The following is a 17,703-nucleotide window of genomic DNA, read 5'->3' as shown; positions in this document are numbered from 1 at the left end:
TGCCAAGGTAAAATTGTTCTCGCAGAAATGACTGACCCTAATCCTGAAAAAGTCCAAATGAATTTTTAATTATGGCTATTTTGATAAACTGATCACATATTCGAAATCTGATCAGTCACTTTCTTAAAAATAAAAAATGTAAAAATAACATTTATTTATTTATGCATTGGTCAAGCCAAAAAAACACCACTAAGAACATCCTTTAAGTTGAATAAAAGCATATCAGCGCCTGACATCTACTTGCACCACTCTTCCACACACACACACACACACACACACCCTGGGGCAGTATTGTCATATCAGGATTTAAAGTTTCAAACTGTGATGTGCTGGAAAAAGTGCAGCAGGTTATACAGTCGATATGTGTATTCAGCCTGTGGGCTCAGAAGTGTTTGAGAACACTGGATAACGTGAGAGAAACTGTTAGAGGATGTTTAGAATCACAAAGTCAAGAGAAAAAAGTTGAGTGAGGACAAAGAGCCTGCCAAGGTTACAGGCTGCACAACAGGGTGAGAATGAGTATGCTGCATTTCAAAACAGCAAAGGGGGAAAAAAAATGGACTACATTTCCAGACCAAAACAAGCCGCGGGGGGGGGGGGGCTGTGAAGGAAACAGATGAGAGTGTTTCCTGTGACCCCTCTGAGCTCACTTCCTGAAGATCACTTAGGAGGGTCTGTAAATCATTAAAGACACACACACACATACACCCCCAAATCACACAGGCTGTGTAAATGTATTGCTACTCATAGTTTTTTGGGATAATGAGTTCCCATTATTGATTTTTACTACATAAAAATGATACCTAATAGTACAGCGGTATCAGTGGTAGGGAATAGTGCCGAAATGATTACACAATTAATCCCTCGGTTCACTATCAGCAAATTTGACTTTTGACAACAACTTTGTGTTTGGAAGGGGACACCAGATACTTCTGTTACACAAAACAAGATTTTTTTTTTTTTCAGATTTTCTGGACGATTTCACCTTTTCAGGCCTTTAAAAATCCTTCAAATGATGGAACATCACTCTTGGTTGACCTGTACAGAGCATATGTAGCTCTATAAGCTTGTTGACTACTTCACTGCACACGCCACACAACCGTGTTGACCCTGGTTCAGTTCCAGCCAGCGACATTTGCTGCATGTCATACCCATCTCCCCTTATTTCCTGTCTGCCTCTTCCCTGCTCACTGTCCAATAAAGGCAAAAACTGCCAAAAAAAATAAATAAGAAAAGCTTGGTGACTACTTACAGAGCTAGTTGGGAGAATACTATAACAGCTAACACACAAGCCAGCCAGGAACATGCTAGTGTTTGACAGTCACAATAACTCTCCAAGTGTCTTTCTATTTTCTCTGTGCTGGGCTGTTTACACCCTTGGCATTTTGTTTCAGGGATTGTACATCATGTCATTCAATAAAGAGTTACGGAGGAGGGAAAAAAGCTCTGCGAACTAGCGTAAGCTCAGATGCTAATAGGACAATAAGTTCACACAGTTTATTCAAGAGACACACAGTATTTGTACTATCGACTTCTGTCTTATAACTGTCTGCAAACCATGTCTCTGTTTTTTGGAGCAGTTTATGCTCCAACAGAGGAGGCTGAGTTAAAGGGGGGGGGGGGGGGGACATAGCTCCATTTTGGACTCTGGCTCTGTTCCCTCAAAGGTCACTACTGTCAAGACAGCGTGCCATTAGTCAACAATGCAAATGTGAGAGTTCACAATAAGTTGAACTCAATGTGACAAATTAGTGTGGAACGACTTCATCCCTGAGAGCAAATCCACTGATCACTGTGACTCCACTGAAATGATGAGATTTTGACCTAACCTGGGATGATGTCATACATACATTACTTCATTGTACTGGTCACACGCCTTAAAGGTTGCTGTAGAGGGAAGATTTGCCAGTTTGATCCCAGTATAAATCTGTCTGGGTTACCACCAGTGAGGTGGGGTGTGGAAAGGTCTGGACATTTAGGCAGGGAGGGTTCAATGAAAAGATGCTATTGGTTGCATAATGGGAGTAAAGGGGAGGATGTCTCGACCTCTGCTGCTTTCCATAGAGTCTTAAAAACAGTTTTCACAACTGTAAAGTGAGAACAACAAATGAAAATGTGTTCTCTATATTCTTGACACACTGATACATTTCTACATGTGTCCAGTCTGTAGTAGAAAAGTAAATCTTGGACAACAGCAGCGAACAAACAGGCAGAATCCATGCTGAATGAGAGGATAATCCTCGGCTGAGGACACACTCTGTAAGACATTTGTCCTAACACTTATTACGAGGTGACGAAACGGTTTCATCTTTTGAGTGTCTGGTGGAGAACACAGAGCAGCACAGAGCTGAGAGATGCAGATCTGAACGTCCACACAGACCTCCTCTCCTCCCTCATGCTGCAGCATTTCAAAATCCATTTCCCACAGAAAGTTCTTATCAGGCAATTAGAAAAAAAACCCCCAGAAAATCTTCCAACTGGGGAAAAGAGCACTGATAAGAAAATATATATATATATATATCAGAACTTTAATCTTTCAGCTTTCTGTTTGCTTCATCTTTATCTGTTCGTCCAGCCCTACACTCGTCCCCTGCTGGCCTTTTGTTCTCCCTTGTGTCTGCCTTTGTGTATGTTATGATGACCTCCAGTCTGGAACCACTCTGATGGTAGTGGACATCCATGCAAATGTAAAGGGCTGGGAATTAGGACATCCAGGTGAGGGTATAGGCACAAACATACCCCATAATCCAATACTGCATACTTAAACCACTGCAGGATCCTAGGAAAGGTCATTCAAAGTCATCTCTCTCTATTATCAGCGGGCTGTGAGGCCTGATTTAGGCTGCTTCAACTGGGATTATTCATTTCTGTCTGCTGCAGGCCTATTTATTAACTGCCACTGAGAGCAAATTAGTCAGTTCCCTTTAAGATTTCCACATTGATTTGTAGCAGCAGCAAGGTCAAGTCATCTATTTGTCCTGATGCTTCCCTGCTGATCAGTAAAGCTCTAACAGGGTAAGGACTAATTATTATGCTTTTTTTAAAAACAGCCTACGCACAGTCCTTGCTTTACTGGTTTGCCTGGTGATGAAAACATGTCTGTACACCTGGCTAAGCATTTATGTACGTACATCACTGTGAGGAGATTTTTATTACAATCTCAGGCTAATACTCTGAGATTTCCATCTCTGCAATTTCTGCCTCAACCACGATAAAATGGAAGTGAATGAAGTGAAATTACTTGTTGTTGAGAGAAGGGCTGCAACTAACAATTATTTTATGATGAATCCACCAATTATTTTCCCAATTAATTGATTAATTTGTTATCTACAAAATATCAATTAATAATAAAAATGCCCATTACATAACCATTGAAACATTCAAATAGCTTGAAATTGTTTGACCAACAGTCCCAAACCCAACAATATTCAGTTTACAATTAAATAAAACAAAATAATCTTAGATTTTAGAATTCTTGAAAAAGCTAATATTTGTTTTTTTTGCTTGGCAAATGACTAATAATTAAGCAATTATTTCTAATTTGACTAAAGTTCTCGGCAATTAGTTGTCTACTCTACAAATCAATTAATTGATTGATCATTACAGCACTAATTTTTACATTTTGGAGGCTGGAACCAATACATGTCATCTTTGCTTAAAAAAAAAAAAGTATTAAATTGTTGCCAATTAATGTTCTGTTAATTTTCAGTTCTAGTTAACAGCACTGAGAAATGACTTTTGCAAAAGTCAACAGCAATTTGTATTTCCAGACACAGTGTCTCAGAACACTGGATAAGTTAGACTTTGCTGGACACTAACACTGGACAGACACGGTGATGATGCTGATGCATATACAAGCTTTCAAAGCTGAAAGCATCAAGCATTATATTTGCATTAAAATGTATGAAACTACAGAACTGAGTCAATGTTTTGGACATTTTTATCATTTAACATATTTGTCATTTTACTTTTCTGGCTGACAATATAACTTAAGTCTAGAGCTGCAATGATTAGTCAACCAAAAAATATGTGCAAAAGAGCATAACAACAGTCTCAACCCACATTTAATTCCTCATCTCTGTGGATGCTGAATGTCCTCCATTGGACACACACACACACACACACACACACACACACACACACACACACACACACCCCTTCTGAATCAGTAAGAGGTTGAGACAGAGAGGTCAGGATGACCAGTGTGCAGAAAGCTTTCTTATTGCTCCACCTGAAATTATATTGTCATGCTGCAGTAAATGGAAGAGGAGGATGACATACTGTATGAGTGTTTGTGGAAAAGCACTGAAGATTTAAGATAAGCCAGAGAAAGAAACAAAAAACAGCTCAAAAAAGGGTTTTACAGCTTGGATTTTAAGATCATTGTTTACACATTTCCTTTGGCTTTAAGAACTGAATTTTGGGTGAGCTTATAAAAAAAAAAAATATGATCAATCTCTTGGGAAAAAAACCTAAATGTCTGCCAAATCTGACTAATCTAGTCTACCATAATGTTGTTTTGCCAAGCAAAGAGAAAAAGCTATCTATCTATGGGATCACTAAGTAGAATTCTGCTGTTTCTGAGCTTCATTGTGTGGCAATACCAACAAAATCTTCATAATATGATAAGTTAGCTTTGGAAACTTTTGACCTTGATATGGTTTTGAGTGTTGCTGCAGGCCAGGCTATCAGCAATTTAACCGAGTGGTCTCTGGGACTCAGAGTCAAGTGAAGTGGTGTACCCTCAGGAAGTAGGAAACTAGAAGCACTTAAAAGCTTCATCCTTAATCCAAATGTCAACAGAGTCAGTCGACCTCACAAGCCCACAACACTCAACCTGAGACTGAACTACTTTCTCAAATGGCGCAAGAGCTCAGAATGAGTGTTAATCGACAAAAGTGTTATCCTGTTAACCTTTTGTTTGACACTGAAAATGACCAATGAAAAGCTGTTGATCTTGGCTGATGTTTTGGAGTGGGCACATCTGAAACAATGCTACCAGGAAACTAGACCCATATAAAACTAGTTCTGAAGCCTTGGTACAATAAGTTATTTGTCTCAAAGTGGAGGCTACCCAGGAACTGCTACAACAGATTTGAGAAAACTCAAATGTGTCAAGTCTGTTTCCTGGTACACTGATAAAAACAATGCACCCACATCATTTGTAAGTGGGCACCCTTTAGATTGAAACTGCAGATAGCCAATGTGAGTGGAATCTTTGGAATCTGGAGCCTCACAACAGCTAGTCAGATTGCATGGTGCTTTGTGAGAATACCAATAAAATGAAACCAAGAGTCTAGGGCCATGCTAGCATCTCTGTGAGGCTGTACTTGTCATCATGGCAACATGCTAACAATGACAATGTTAACATCCCACTTTGTATGTGATTTTTTCACAAATAACATACTGATGTTTAGCAGATATAATGTTCTATATGGTCACTATCTTAGTTTAGCATGTATGTTAGCAGGTCAACATTTGCTAATTATCACTGAGCACAAATGATAGCTGAGGCTGATGAGAATGTCAGTTTTTTAGGTATTTGGTCATAAACCAAAGACAAATTGAAATATTGACTTGAAAAGTCAGAGAATCTCCAAAGTTATTACAATTCATCCTGAATGGGGACATTAATGTGTGTACCAAATGTCAGCCACATGGTGGTATGTATAAAATTTCAAGGCAATCCATCACATATTTGTCATGAAATTTCATTCTGGACCAAAGTGTTGGACTGACCGACTGACATCCCCATCCCTGAAGCCAAAATACTATCTGTGTTCAACACCTGGAATGAAGACAAGATTTATTCAATTCATTTGAATGGTATTTGAATTTTCTGGGTGTGTGGGAAAACTTCTGAGATGTTAAATGTTGTCTGAATACAAGTAGTCATACAAGCTTTTTTACTACTTTTCTAAACTGCAGTCTAGTATTGGAAAACATATGAATTAAATAACTATCTGATCAGAGAATAAGCAGGTTATTAATCTGACCAGACACTCAGTGGAAGCTTTTGCTACTTGACTGTCCAGTCCTACATATAAGGCAAGCAGCTGTCCTCTGAAAGATGGGGACATGGAGACAGAGTCAGAGTTCTACTGCCATCTCAGCACCTAATAGGCCAAAATGTCTGTTGATCCGCGAGTGATTTGATCAAACTCAGTCTGAAGCCTGCGCTCTCTCTCAGAGCCACATTGGAATGTGTTTCTCCATCACCGAGCAGCAGACACCGGCTCAATTGGATCAATCCAGCCGGTCAAGGTTCCTCTATTCTCAAACAGCCAAAAGTTTGTCCATAAAAACTTTCTTGTTGACCATCAATAAAAGATCTTTTAGGAATACATTCTTCATTACTTTTAAAGAAACTGTGTTCCTGAAGCTGATTGTGAGTAAGTGCTAATGTAGTTTGTGTGTAAAATCACACAATCACTCACATGTAGTTCAAGTATTGCAGTAAAAGTAGTGGTTTGGTCCCTCTGACTGATATATCATTTTATATGACATCATTAGATTATTAATAGTGAAGCATCAGTGTGTAAGCAGCATATTACTGTTGTAGCTGCTGGAGGTGGAGCTAGTTTGAACTACTTTATATACAGTTAGACCATAAATCATCATAGAACAGCTGTCAGCAGGTGTCCTGACTCCTTGAAGTAACATAACGTGTTTTTTCCTTTTTCTACTGTTAGTGAAAGTTCATATTTAACCTTGGAAATAGTAGTTTAACAAAATAATCATGACTCTCTGCCTACTTATTAGCTTTGTCCAGGGTTTTCAACTGCATCTCATGGTCTTCATCAATGGATAGTTTGCTCAAACTGCAACAAGCTAGACCTTGAGTTGAGATTACTTTGTCAAATCATTTACTTTTAACAGTTTTAACATTTTTTAACAGTGCAGAGACAAGCTGTTCTGATGGGAACTGCAATGTTCACATAGTTGCCTGCATATGTGTGCATGTGGAGGATTAAAAAAAAAAAAAAAAGATATCCACTAGGCAGCATATGAGACCCATATCATCCGAGGCCAATATCTTCCTTTTGAATTTCAAATTGAATACAATGTAAACATAACTAAACATGGCTAAACTCAAGGAGAGTATGTTGATGAGAGCAGATGAAGAAGGGTCAACAAGCTGTATTTCTCTTTATAACCTTCCGTCATTATTGTTGGCCTTTGTTCAGAGTCTACTGCTGACCTTACTTCACCTTCCCCATTGTTCATGTCGCTTAATTGATTCTGGCCATTGTGTTGCATCCATTTCTGAGTCAAGCTCCAAAGGAACACAAGACACATGGGGTAGCCATCATGCGTACTTGGACATGTAGATAAAAGCAAGTATATAAGTGCTTTCACTCTTAGTCTTGAAACTTTTAAGTGTTCCATCAGTCACTAGGCTTGCAGAGTTTTCTCAACCATGTGATCATATTTAGGATCAGGGTCCTAAATGGGGGGTGGCTGATGGTAACTGTGCCCTGATTTCAGTTTGAGCTTTAGTGAAGCGTCACAGCGTAGATTCACCCAGCAATCCAATCCCTCTGGGTACCAGCGGCCTACATGCACATATCTGGACGCCTCCGATCAACTGAGCCGGAATAACAGGAAAGTCATTTTCAGAGTGCCAGGTTAAATGGGGTCGGTGGTGTCTTTGGGGCTCCATGACGTGCTCTGCTTCTGGGGATGGCCGAGTCTGCTCGTGTATTGAGGTCAGAAGCTTGATTAGGTGTCAGACTGTCAGCAGAGACGGAGTGAGAGGCATGCAGAGTCACCCACACATGCAACAAAGAAGTGAGCTACGAAACAAGTTTCATTTTGAAATAAGATATCCATATTGGGAAAAGAAAAACAAACAAAAAGCAATGCCTTCACTTGCAAAACAGCAAGGCACTGAGAGAGCACAAACCTCCGCCAACGCTGAACAATTCTCCAATTTACTGTTCCACTCGAACACATCATTCCTGTGGCTTCACTTTGAAGTTGAATTGATTTTTTGACTTTACAAACACCCCTTTAGGAATTAGAATCAAGCCTCTATCTCCATTAGTTTCACAGCTATGGCTTGATCAATAATTGTTTAATGGTGGAAATCCCAGACCTGGATCACCACCAAAATCTAATTGACTTTTCTTTAGCTCAAGGCTAATCAGCCTAGTAAATTTATTGGTGATGCACTTTTTGAGATATCCTGCTGTCAGACACACAGATTAACTAGTTGACATGCATTAAACTAAACCTTCCTGAAAACAATAACTGCTGACATACAAGGAAACTGTTGATGCTTATATACTATATCTGTAAGAAAAGAAATTGTCGAATTTTACTGGTAAGAGTACTGGTAAACAAAATGGGTAATTAGCTTTTCTCATGTGAAATCAGATGACATGGCTGCAAAAAAGTCACTGTTCATATACTGTGCATGTGACAAAACAATTGTGTTTTCATATTCCAATTGTAGACCAGTGGCGGAAGAAGTAATTAGATCCCTTACTTATGATCAAGTCATTTGAAAGTATCATCATCATGTGTACTTAAGTATCGAGTATTCATTATGCAGCAGAACTGCCCCACTCAGTGATATATATATATCTATATATTATGATATCATTATTACAGATGCATCACTGTGTAAGTAGCATTTTAGTATTGTAGCTGTTTGAGGTGGAGCTCCGGTAAATCTAGTGGCAGACAAGTTTTAAGTAGCAAGTGCACATTCTCAAGAAAGGTATACGGATGCCAAAACTGCCCTTTAGTACTTGAGTTTATGAACTTAGTTGCACGGCAACCATGGATCTGTTGAGAGAGCTGGATATGGAACAGTTGGTCGGCCTTTCTGCCAATGTGTCCCAGTGGCCAACTGTAGTGCTGCAATAAACAACTCCCCTGCAGCACAAACACCATTGTCCCATAGACCACTACTATGAAAAAGACATCTGTAGAACTGAGACTGCATTAAACTGCAAACAAGGTCAATTATTACTCTTCGTATTATGTACATTTTAACCATGAAGGTTTAATATTTGTAAATCTTTCCCAGAGCCTAGAAAATCTATTTTTATTTGCAGAGCATCAAGTAAGTGTTTGGAATGAGCAGGGAGGAAACTGATGCACATGTGCTGTGGGCTGAACAACATAAAGCCAACCGGGTGAGAGAACTGCTTTGACTTAATGAGCAGGGAAAGCAATTTTCATTCAATTGAATGGGCAACATTTTGGAACATGGTATCAAGTCAATTTTATTTAAACAACCCTGTATATCCCAAATCACCTTTGCCCTAAGTGGCTTGACAATCTGTACAAGGCACCCTCTAACCTTAGACCAATTCTTATAATACATCCATGGCATCAGCTCTTCAGAACACATCATATACCATCACATTTGCCTCTAGATTAGCCACATTTCTACTCCACTACATTTATTTGACAGCTTTAGTTACTTTTCAGATGAAGATTTGACACAATGGATAATATAACAAGCTTTTAAAATACAACACATTGTTAAAGATGAAACCAGTGGTTTCCAACCTTTTTGGCTTTTGACGTCTTACAAAAAGCAGTGTGTAGTCAGGACACATTTCACATGTCTATGAGTTGTTAACAGCTCCACCAAATAGTGATTTTTCCCTCTAAACTTCTCACATGCTTTCATTTCAATAAATGTTCAAATGATCCAATATTTCAGCAAAAATCTAAGATTAGAGAAAAAGTCCAAAAGCTGAAAACAGATTTGTGTATCAGAACTTTTTTTTTTTCTTCTTTCCTCTCCCATTAATCATCTCACGACCCCTCAGATTTATCTGATGACCCTTTGGGGGGGCCCGACCCCTAACCGCTAGGTTGGGAACAACTCCAGCAGCTACAACAGTAACATGCTGCTCTAACGCTGATGCTTCACTATTAATAATCTAATGATGTCATATATAATAATATATCAGTCAGAGGGACCAAACCAATACTTTTACTGCAATACTTTGACTACATCAAGCTCATAATACTTAAGTACTTTTTCTGTAGTAGGATTTTTCATGCAGTGCAGGACTTTTACTTGTAATGGAGTATTTTTACATTGATGTATTGCCACTCTTCCTTAAGCAAAGGATCTGAGTACTTCTTCAACCACTGGTCGCACTTTACTATAACTGACTGTTTCTACGCAGAACGCATTTCAGACGCATTTTTGAATCATCCTTCTCACCCACGTCTGACAGAACAGCTACACTTCTATTTTAATCAACACAGCTGTCTACACTGGCAGCACAACGGCTCATGTGTCACTGTAAATGCATCTGTAAATGCAACCCCGAGCGTATCTTTACACTTCAAGTCTATTTTCTTTCGTTTTTTTGTGCTTAACTATAGTAGTTGTGTGTTGGGCTACTGTGCCTGAACGCATCCTGTGTAGACACTAACAGAGCATTCAGCACTCTGCTGCTGCTCTGCTAACATGCTGCTCACACTAATCCTCCTGTGTAGAAACGGTGTTGGACCTTCAGTGGTAATACTTTCAGTGGGAGTTCATTAACAGAGTTAATGTAAGGGAACAGCGTGTCAGTGAAAGTGTGTGTGAAGGTGTGTATGTGTGTGTTAGTATCAGAATCAGAGAATGACAACAGTCCTTTATCCCAGTCCAGATGCACTCTGATCCTCTGGAATGTCCTCTTCACTGGGAGATCAGTGTCAGGCTCTGTGTCTGACATAGAGCATGCTCTGTATTTACCATTGTAGAATCGTATTCTCCAAAGTCCAGATGGGACATTTTCCTTCCTCTGGACAGACCCTGCCAGCACACCCAGCTCCCAGTACTCATTGTCCCCAACCTCAATAACCCAGCTGTGAGTCCCTGAGTTGAAACCTTTTGAGCCCAGTACATAGCTGAGGTGCGTAATCCTTTCTGGGGTTTCAGGAAGCTGCTGTCTCTGCCCCCATCTCACACTGCTCAGATCATCAGACAGGATCAGTTCCGAACCAGCAGTGTTTGGGTCCAGAATCACAGGAGTGTAGGAGACCATCTCCTTCATGTTGTTCCAGATGTTGAAGGTCAGGTTGCCCAGGTGTTTCGCCTCGTCTATCAGAGCTCCTGAGAGCAGCTGTGGATCATGGTGCAGGGAGCGCAGCTGGACTCTTTCCACTGCAGCCTTGTAGTTCTGCAAGAAGGAGACGTCTGCAGCTCTCAGCTCTTCCTCTGTGGCTCTGACTGTGTGTGAAAGAGCTGCTATCTCTCTGCTCAGAGCCTCTATCTTTTCCTTCACAATCTGACTCTTCTGCTCCTCTTCCTTCCGGAGAGCAGCTATCCTGGCTTCCTCTTCCCCTTTTAGAAACTGGTGAAGCTTCTTAAACTCCTTTTTAATCTGCCTCTCTGTTTGTTGAGTCTGGACCTTAATGTGTTGTGCTGTTAGGTCACAGTTTCCTTTTACTTGACTTAGGAACTTCAGTTTCTCCTGCAACGGCTTGAGAGATTCTTTGAGTTTTCCCCTGTGATCCTTTGCAGCTTCATCAATAGGTCTGAATCTGTGGCCGGTGTGTTTTTCTGAATCTCGACAGACAACGCACACCGCCTGCTGATGGTTCAGACAGAAAAGCTTGAGTTTTTCAAAGTGGAGGCTGCAGAGAACCTCCGAAGCTCTCCGATCTCTCTCCACTAAGAAGGCCTCACACAGATTCTTTAACACCAAGTTAGAAGGCGGGTCGCTCCTCGACGATCTCCTTTTACAAATTAGACACTCGTGGATTCGTTTCTCCTTCCACCAGCTCTGCAGGCAGCTTTTACAGAAGCTGTGGCTGCACGACAGGAGAACAGGATCTTTGAAAATGTCCTGGCAGACCGGACACGAGAGGTCTCTCTCAATAAAATAAGATGCAGAATCCATGAGTGGAAGTGATCACACAGCAGGCAGACAGCAGTGAGTCAGCGCAGAATGGTTTCAGCCCCTCCTCCAAAACATTTCCTGGAAGTTAGTTTCACTTTGAGCAGTGTTTTTTTTCCTCTCTTGACCAATGTTTAGTGCTGAACTGGCAGCATTCCAAGAATTTCAATATTCCCAGAACTCCCTCCTGTAGCAATCCTCTCTTAGCAGGAGCGCAAAAGTTGTTTTTTCTGACAGTGAGTCGTCTTTCTCACACTGTGTGTCTCTCCCCTCAGTGAGGAAGCCTACCAGACTGTGTTTCCTGGTTTGTCTGGTGAGTCAGAGAGTGGGTGGAGCTGCTGTCCTGCTATTGCCTTAAATGCTCCTCCTTTCAGTGAGGTACTTCAATCATAAGAGGTGTGTACTCTTTCCCTGCACATACAGTCCAATGCATACAACCTTCTGAACATGCTGGAGCTGTTAGATGCATACTTTGTATAAAATCACAGCTGGGCTACAAGTCACAACTTGTTTTTCCAATCAAACTGAATGAAAGCTATAATCTTACACTGTGTGAACACTGTTCTGCAGCTACTGACAGTAAGTTTGCTATTATCTACCAATGCTAGAATATGCATCATTACACATTACATCGTATAATCTTATACAAATACACCTACACACCAACCTTTCATTATGTTTAGACAGGGTTTAGACAGACCTGTTCATCCGCTGCCTTATTCTTGACAAGACAACAGTAGTATAAAATGATCTTCTATGGGTTGCTAAAGGAACTTTAACATCCATATTCCCATTAATGAGCAACAAAACACTGTGACCAATTATTTACATGTCTGACATCTTTGATGATAGCTGTATCACATTCTTCAAAGGACACGACCTACAAAGGTGTGTCCTTTATACACCGCAGAGGCTGAACCGGGCGTTGTTAAAATGAGACGGTCTGGTCTACAGAGGGTTTCCAGCTGCGTCACTAGCTGTTCCCGCCCTTACTCTTGCGTCACGAAGGGCAGATCCTGTCACTTAGCAACATTGACAGCAGCAGTTGACAATCAGAGCTAGAAACTGAGCCAGAAACCAAACCAAAACCTCCGCCATTGCTGCTGCCGGTTGGTGCAAAATGCATTCTGGGATAGTTTAAGCCCTGAAGGATCCGTCCGTTGGATCCTCTAAATTCGAGCAAAGAAGGCTGCATTTGAAGAAGCCTTTGATATGGGACAACCTTGGTTGCAATGCTGTGACACATTCAGTCTACAAATGCAGCCTTCCAAGAATTTGGCCCCTGAAATGAGACACAAGCTCATGTCTGTTCCAACTGGTAGCTTTTTCAGATTACTACTACTTGTTCCCACAGTGGCCCAGTTTGCCCTCAGGGATCATTCCAGCCTCCGATAATATCTTCAGTATTTGCAGTCCTCCTATAAATTAGCCTTTGCACAGAACACGTAGCACGAGCTCCGTTCTGAGCAAGATCCTAACACACGAGCACAACCACAAACTGTCTGAGGGCAAAGTTCACATGAGGAGATGAAAAAACATCCACTCCAAACACCTTAATGCAGTGTTGGAGTATAGCATGATGTGCAGATTTGCGTGTGTGTTTAGATTGGACAGGAAACTATTCATGTGCTGATCTGCCCCACCCAGCCAACGACCCACTTAGGAACTCTTTGTCCCAAAAAGCTCTGCAAGAGATATGGCAGAGTTAGTAATAAGTCACACACACACGCTTAGTCACACTCACACACACACCTTTGCTGTCACAGTGTTGTCGGCGCTGCTTGTTAAAGATGGAAACACCTGCAGAACGTGTGACATGTCCTCTTTACCTCTCTTCTCTCCCTTTCTCTCCCCTCTGCTTTGTAATTCTCTTCATTTCCTCTCATCCTATCTGTCTCTCCATCTTATGATCTCTTCACCACAAGAGGATTGCTCTAACCGCTGGCTTGTAGATATACACCCACACCCACACACACCCACACACACCCACACACACACACACACGCCTTTGTGTTGTAGTGATAACCACTCAGTCTCACATGCAGTCCAGGGGACTCAGAGTTCAGCCTTCGGTCTGAGAAGCTGGACTGATGCAGCTTTATCCCACACACATATATGATCACACTGAACTGGACTGGACACTTCTTTTTATAGCTTAAATAATCATATACATGGGTTACTTGCATACATTTATCTTGATTTATTAAATTATTCATTATAATGAAATCATTTGCCGTGCCTTCCATACATCCAAAAAAAAAAAAAAAAAGGATTAGAGATGCTGCATTAATTTCTGCATATTAACCATTCTAAAAATTACTTTTAGTATCATTGCTACGAAACTGAGACTCTGATGGATTTACAGTGCTGTGCAAAAGTTTTAAGCACTTTAGATGTTTAGATTCTTATCCGTAATAGAAAAACATCAGGGAGGCGTCTGATCTGTCTGTTTGCAGCATGACAACGAGCCCAAACATCCAACAGCCAGAGTCATAAAGAACTATCTTCATCAACAAGAAGAAGAAGTCCTGCAACAGATGGTTTGGTCCCCACAGAGCCCTGATCAACATCATGGAGTCAGTCTGGGATTAACATGAAGAGACAGAAGCAGCTGAGACGCTGAAATCCACAGAAGAACTGTGGCAACTTCTCCAAGATGCAGGAACAACCGACTCGCCGAGTACCTGAAACACTGTGTGCAGGTGAACCGAGGAGAACTGCTGCTGTTTTAAAGGCAAAACTGCTCACAGCAAATATTGATTTACTTTCAGTTTCTTCAATTTATGGCACATTTTTTGAGAGCATCCTCACTTTACTTCTAGTGCCTATAACTTTTGCACAGTGCTGTCACATCCTTAACCACAAAGCACTGTGTATAAAACAGAATAAGCAAAACATCTGAAAACCAAAATAAAATATATGTTCTTGTCTTAGAAACACATCTTTCACCTCCTTATTTTTGAGTGATGGTCAGTTGTAGTGTCTCTTTTATTAGAATAATAAAATTACACCCTGTCACCTGTAAATCTAAACATACATTTCATGATTTTTCTTCCAAAATCATGCAATTTTTTCCAGCCCTGAGAAATATCTGCAGAGAATTGTTCCACCTATCAGTGGTTGGGACAGTCTGTGTGTGTTTGCAGCATCATGAAGCTTCATTTAGCTGTGGGCATATGGTAACAATTACAGGCAATTCAGATGTAGAAATGATAAAGTGAGGCGGACAAATCCCCCCAATGACACCCAGAGGAAATTACACTCTTATACCTGTTAGGGGTATGCTCGAATACAAATATGTTATTCGGCAAAGCACAAATAGTGGGTTTTTTTTACAAATATTTGTTTCATACAAATATTTTAAAATTATTTGTTTTCAGGAAGATAAAAAAAACATGTTAAATACCAGCACGCAGGTCAGTTACATCACTATCTCAGTCTCTCTCCTCTGCTCCGCTGTTACGACTATCAGCAGGTCTCAACGAGGGGAGTCACATCCACCTGCTACATGACGCACATTTCCTAATTTGGACATCACTCCTGGAGTTGAGGGTGTTCCCCAGAGATAAAGCTGAACTACTGACAAAAATGAAGTACTCCCAAGGGAACACTTCATGAACACTTATTGTAACACTTTAATTTTCTAAAATTAAAAGCGTAATAAAAACAAAAACAGGATTTTTAAACCTCTTTCCACTTTTATTTGAATACAAATAATTTTGCTGCCTCAACAAATACAGATACAAATACAAATACTGGGCCCTCCGCACATCCCTAATACCTGTACATGTGTGTAGCTGTAACAATTGCAAAATGATAACAGAAGAAATTGGAGTGCCAATCAAGACAGGTATATTGGATGGCACAGTGTAATAGATGACTGACATAAACACTCATTTGGCTGCCTGGTCTTTGCTCCTGATATTCAAACTGGAAAAAACACTTCAGCTGTTTCTATTTAACTGCTAACTATTGGTGGGCGATGATGGGAACCAACGTTTTGGTTAATCCAGTGAATTAAATACCTGAAAAGCACCATATAAATTGATGCAAAAATGATGTAAATCCAGTATTACCATGAAGGAGTCCTCCCCCCAACATGACCTAATACAACCAAATATATTAACAGATTGTTAGATAATAGAGATAAGCTGCCTTAGTAGACGCAGTATGAGAAAATCTGTCGGTTGACAAACTTCTAGCATCTCACGGTGTATATATACTGTATAAAACCAAACCCCGGGCTGAGAGTCAACTTATCATCTAAACACTTGCTAAAGTTCACTGATTGCCCTGATAAACATGATACGGCTGCTTGGCTTCCAGTGGATGTGTTCCAGACTTACTGCACATTCTGTTTAAATTCAAACCGATACATACCGACACGCACACACAGAGCACGCAAAAGCAGAGGACAACAAACAAAGGAAGTATAGCCTACTGCTCCTCAAACCAGACACATCCATTATTCTCTTAATTCTGTCCTTGCCTGCTCTCAAAACCTGTTCCGTGATCATAAATCTGTCCCTGCATGCTGCTGGCCTCGCCCATTCATTTGTATAGTCCTCAGCGCTGACGTGCGAGTGTACATATGTAAGTACACACATACTGTACACGGGTATACATATGTGACCTCTTTAGAGCTTTGCTGTCAGTTTGCACACACGCAAACACAGTGATTCATATCCTATAAAAAGATGTTTTATTTTCATTGCGTCCTAATTTCATCCACAATTTTATGACTTTTTAGCCTTTATTTTGCCCTTTAATCAATCTTATATTCAAAATAAAGCAACAGTGTTTCTTACTTGTATTACTTACAAGAAATGTCGGTAGAGCTGCAACGATTGGTCAATTAATCAATCAGTTGTCAACTATTTTGATAATTAGGCGTTTGGAGTCATTTTTTACAGAAACAAACAACAAACTTCCACACATACACACACACACACACACTGAGGTGACTTTTACTGCTTCAGAGCTTTATTGTCTTGCTGAGCGTCGTTGACTTTTACACAGTGAGTCAGAATCAGCTGCTGCTGCTGCAGTGGATGCACAAAGTTGTGTGTTTCTGGTGGGCGGGGAGCATAGAGGCTATGTTCATGTTACTCTGTTTATTTTGTGGCGTTCCCAAATGCACCGAGTGGCTGCCAAGCTAAACCAAAGACACACACACACACACACACACACACACACACACACACACACACATAGAAGAAAGAGACATGTCCACACACTGAAAATGGGAGAAAGAAACAGGCACAGGCCACTACCCCCCCTCCTCTCTGTGTCAGTACCAGGTTACATTCTCCATCCACTCTCTGATTCTCTTTCATTTCATTCCTCCACCCTCTTCTATTCATTTTTTATTCATCTCCCTGTGTGTGTGTGTGGGTGTGTGTGTGTGTGTGTGTGTGGGTGTGTGTGTGTGTGTGTGTGTGAGTGTGTGTGTGTTAGCAGAGAGCTGGAGTGTCATGAGGCGTCGCAGCTCTTTGAAAATCTCTCTTGCTCTTTCATCTCTATGTGCGTCAGGGCTCAATGACAACTGCATAATCCAGACCCTGTCTGTTAACTGTGCCACTGCAGGGTCAGAAGTCAGCTGCATGTCACAGTCAGTAAAGTCAAGATTCCTAAACCAGCCAGGGTGCCAGTTTGCACCTCTTGAACTCTCTCATTCCTTTTTTTTTGGTCTCTTCTTCAGCGACACTTAATAACTTTGCAGCGACTCTTAATAACAGAGAAATCCAGCTGAAAAGATACAGAGAGCAATTTATACACTACAAGAGCAGGACAGAGACCAGCAGACACAACCTAAAACCTACTTGCCTCCCATCAAAAG

The 17,703-nt window shown here is 40.7% G+C and overlaps 2 protein-coding genes across 11 annotated transcripts in view; both read right to left on the bottom strand.

The window, feature by feature from the left end:
* LOC121890395 (pleckstrin homology domain-containing family A member 5-like) overlaps positions 1-17,703 on the bottom strand; it is a 261,999-nt gene that overhangs the window by 211,682 nt on the left and 32,614 nt on the right. The window lies entirely within an intron of this gene.
* On the bottom strand, positions 10,057-12,142 carry LOC121890396 (nuclear factor 7, ovary-like). The gene has a single exon (XM_042402603.1). It carries the CDS (start codon positions 11,865-11,867, stop codon positions 10,452-10,454), a length of 1,416 nt encoding a protein of 471 aa, XP_042258537.1. The 5' UTR covers positions 11,868-12,142; the 3' UTR covers positions 10,057-10,451.

The sequence above is a fragment of the Thunnus maccoyii genome, chromosome 23, assembly GCF_910596095.1.
Source record: "Thunnus maccoyii chromosome 23, fThuMac1.1, whole genome shotgun sequence".
NCBI classification, from domain to species: domain Eukaryota; kingdom Metazoa; phylum Chordata; class Actinopteri; order Scombriformes; family Scombridae; genus Thunnus; species Thunnus maccoyii.
Note: the sequence above shows the minus strand (reverse complement) of the source record. Positions and strands in the feature narration are given on the sequence as shown.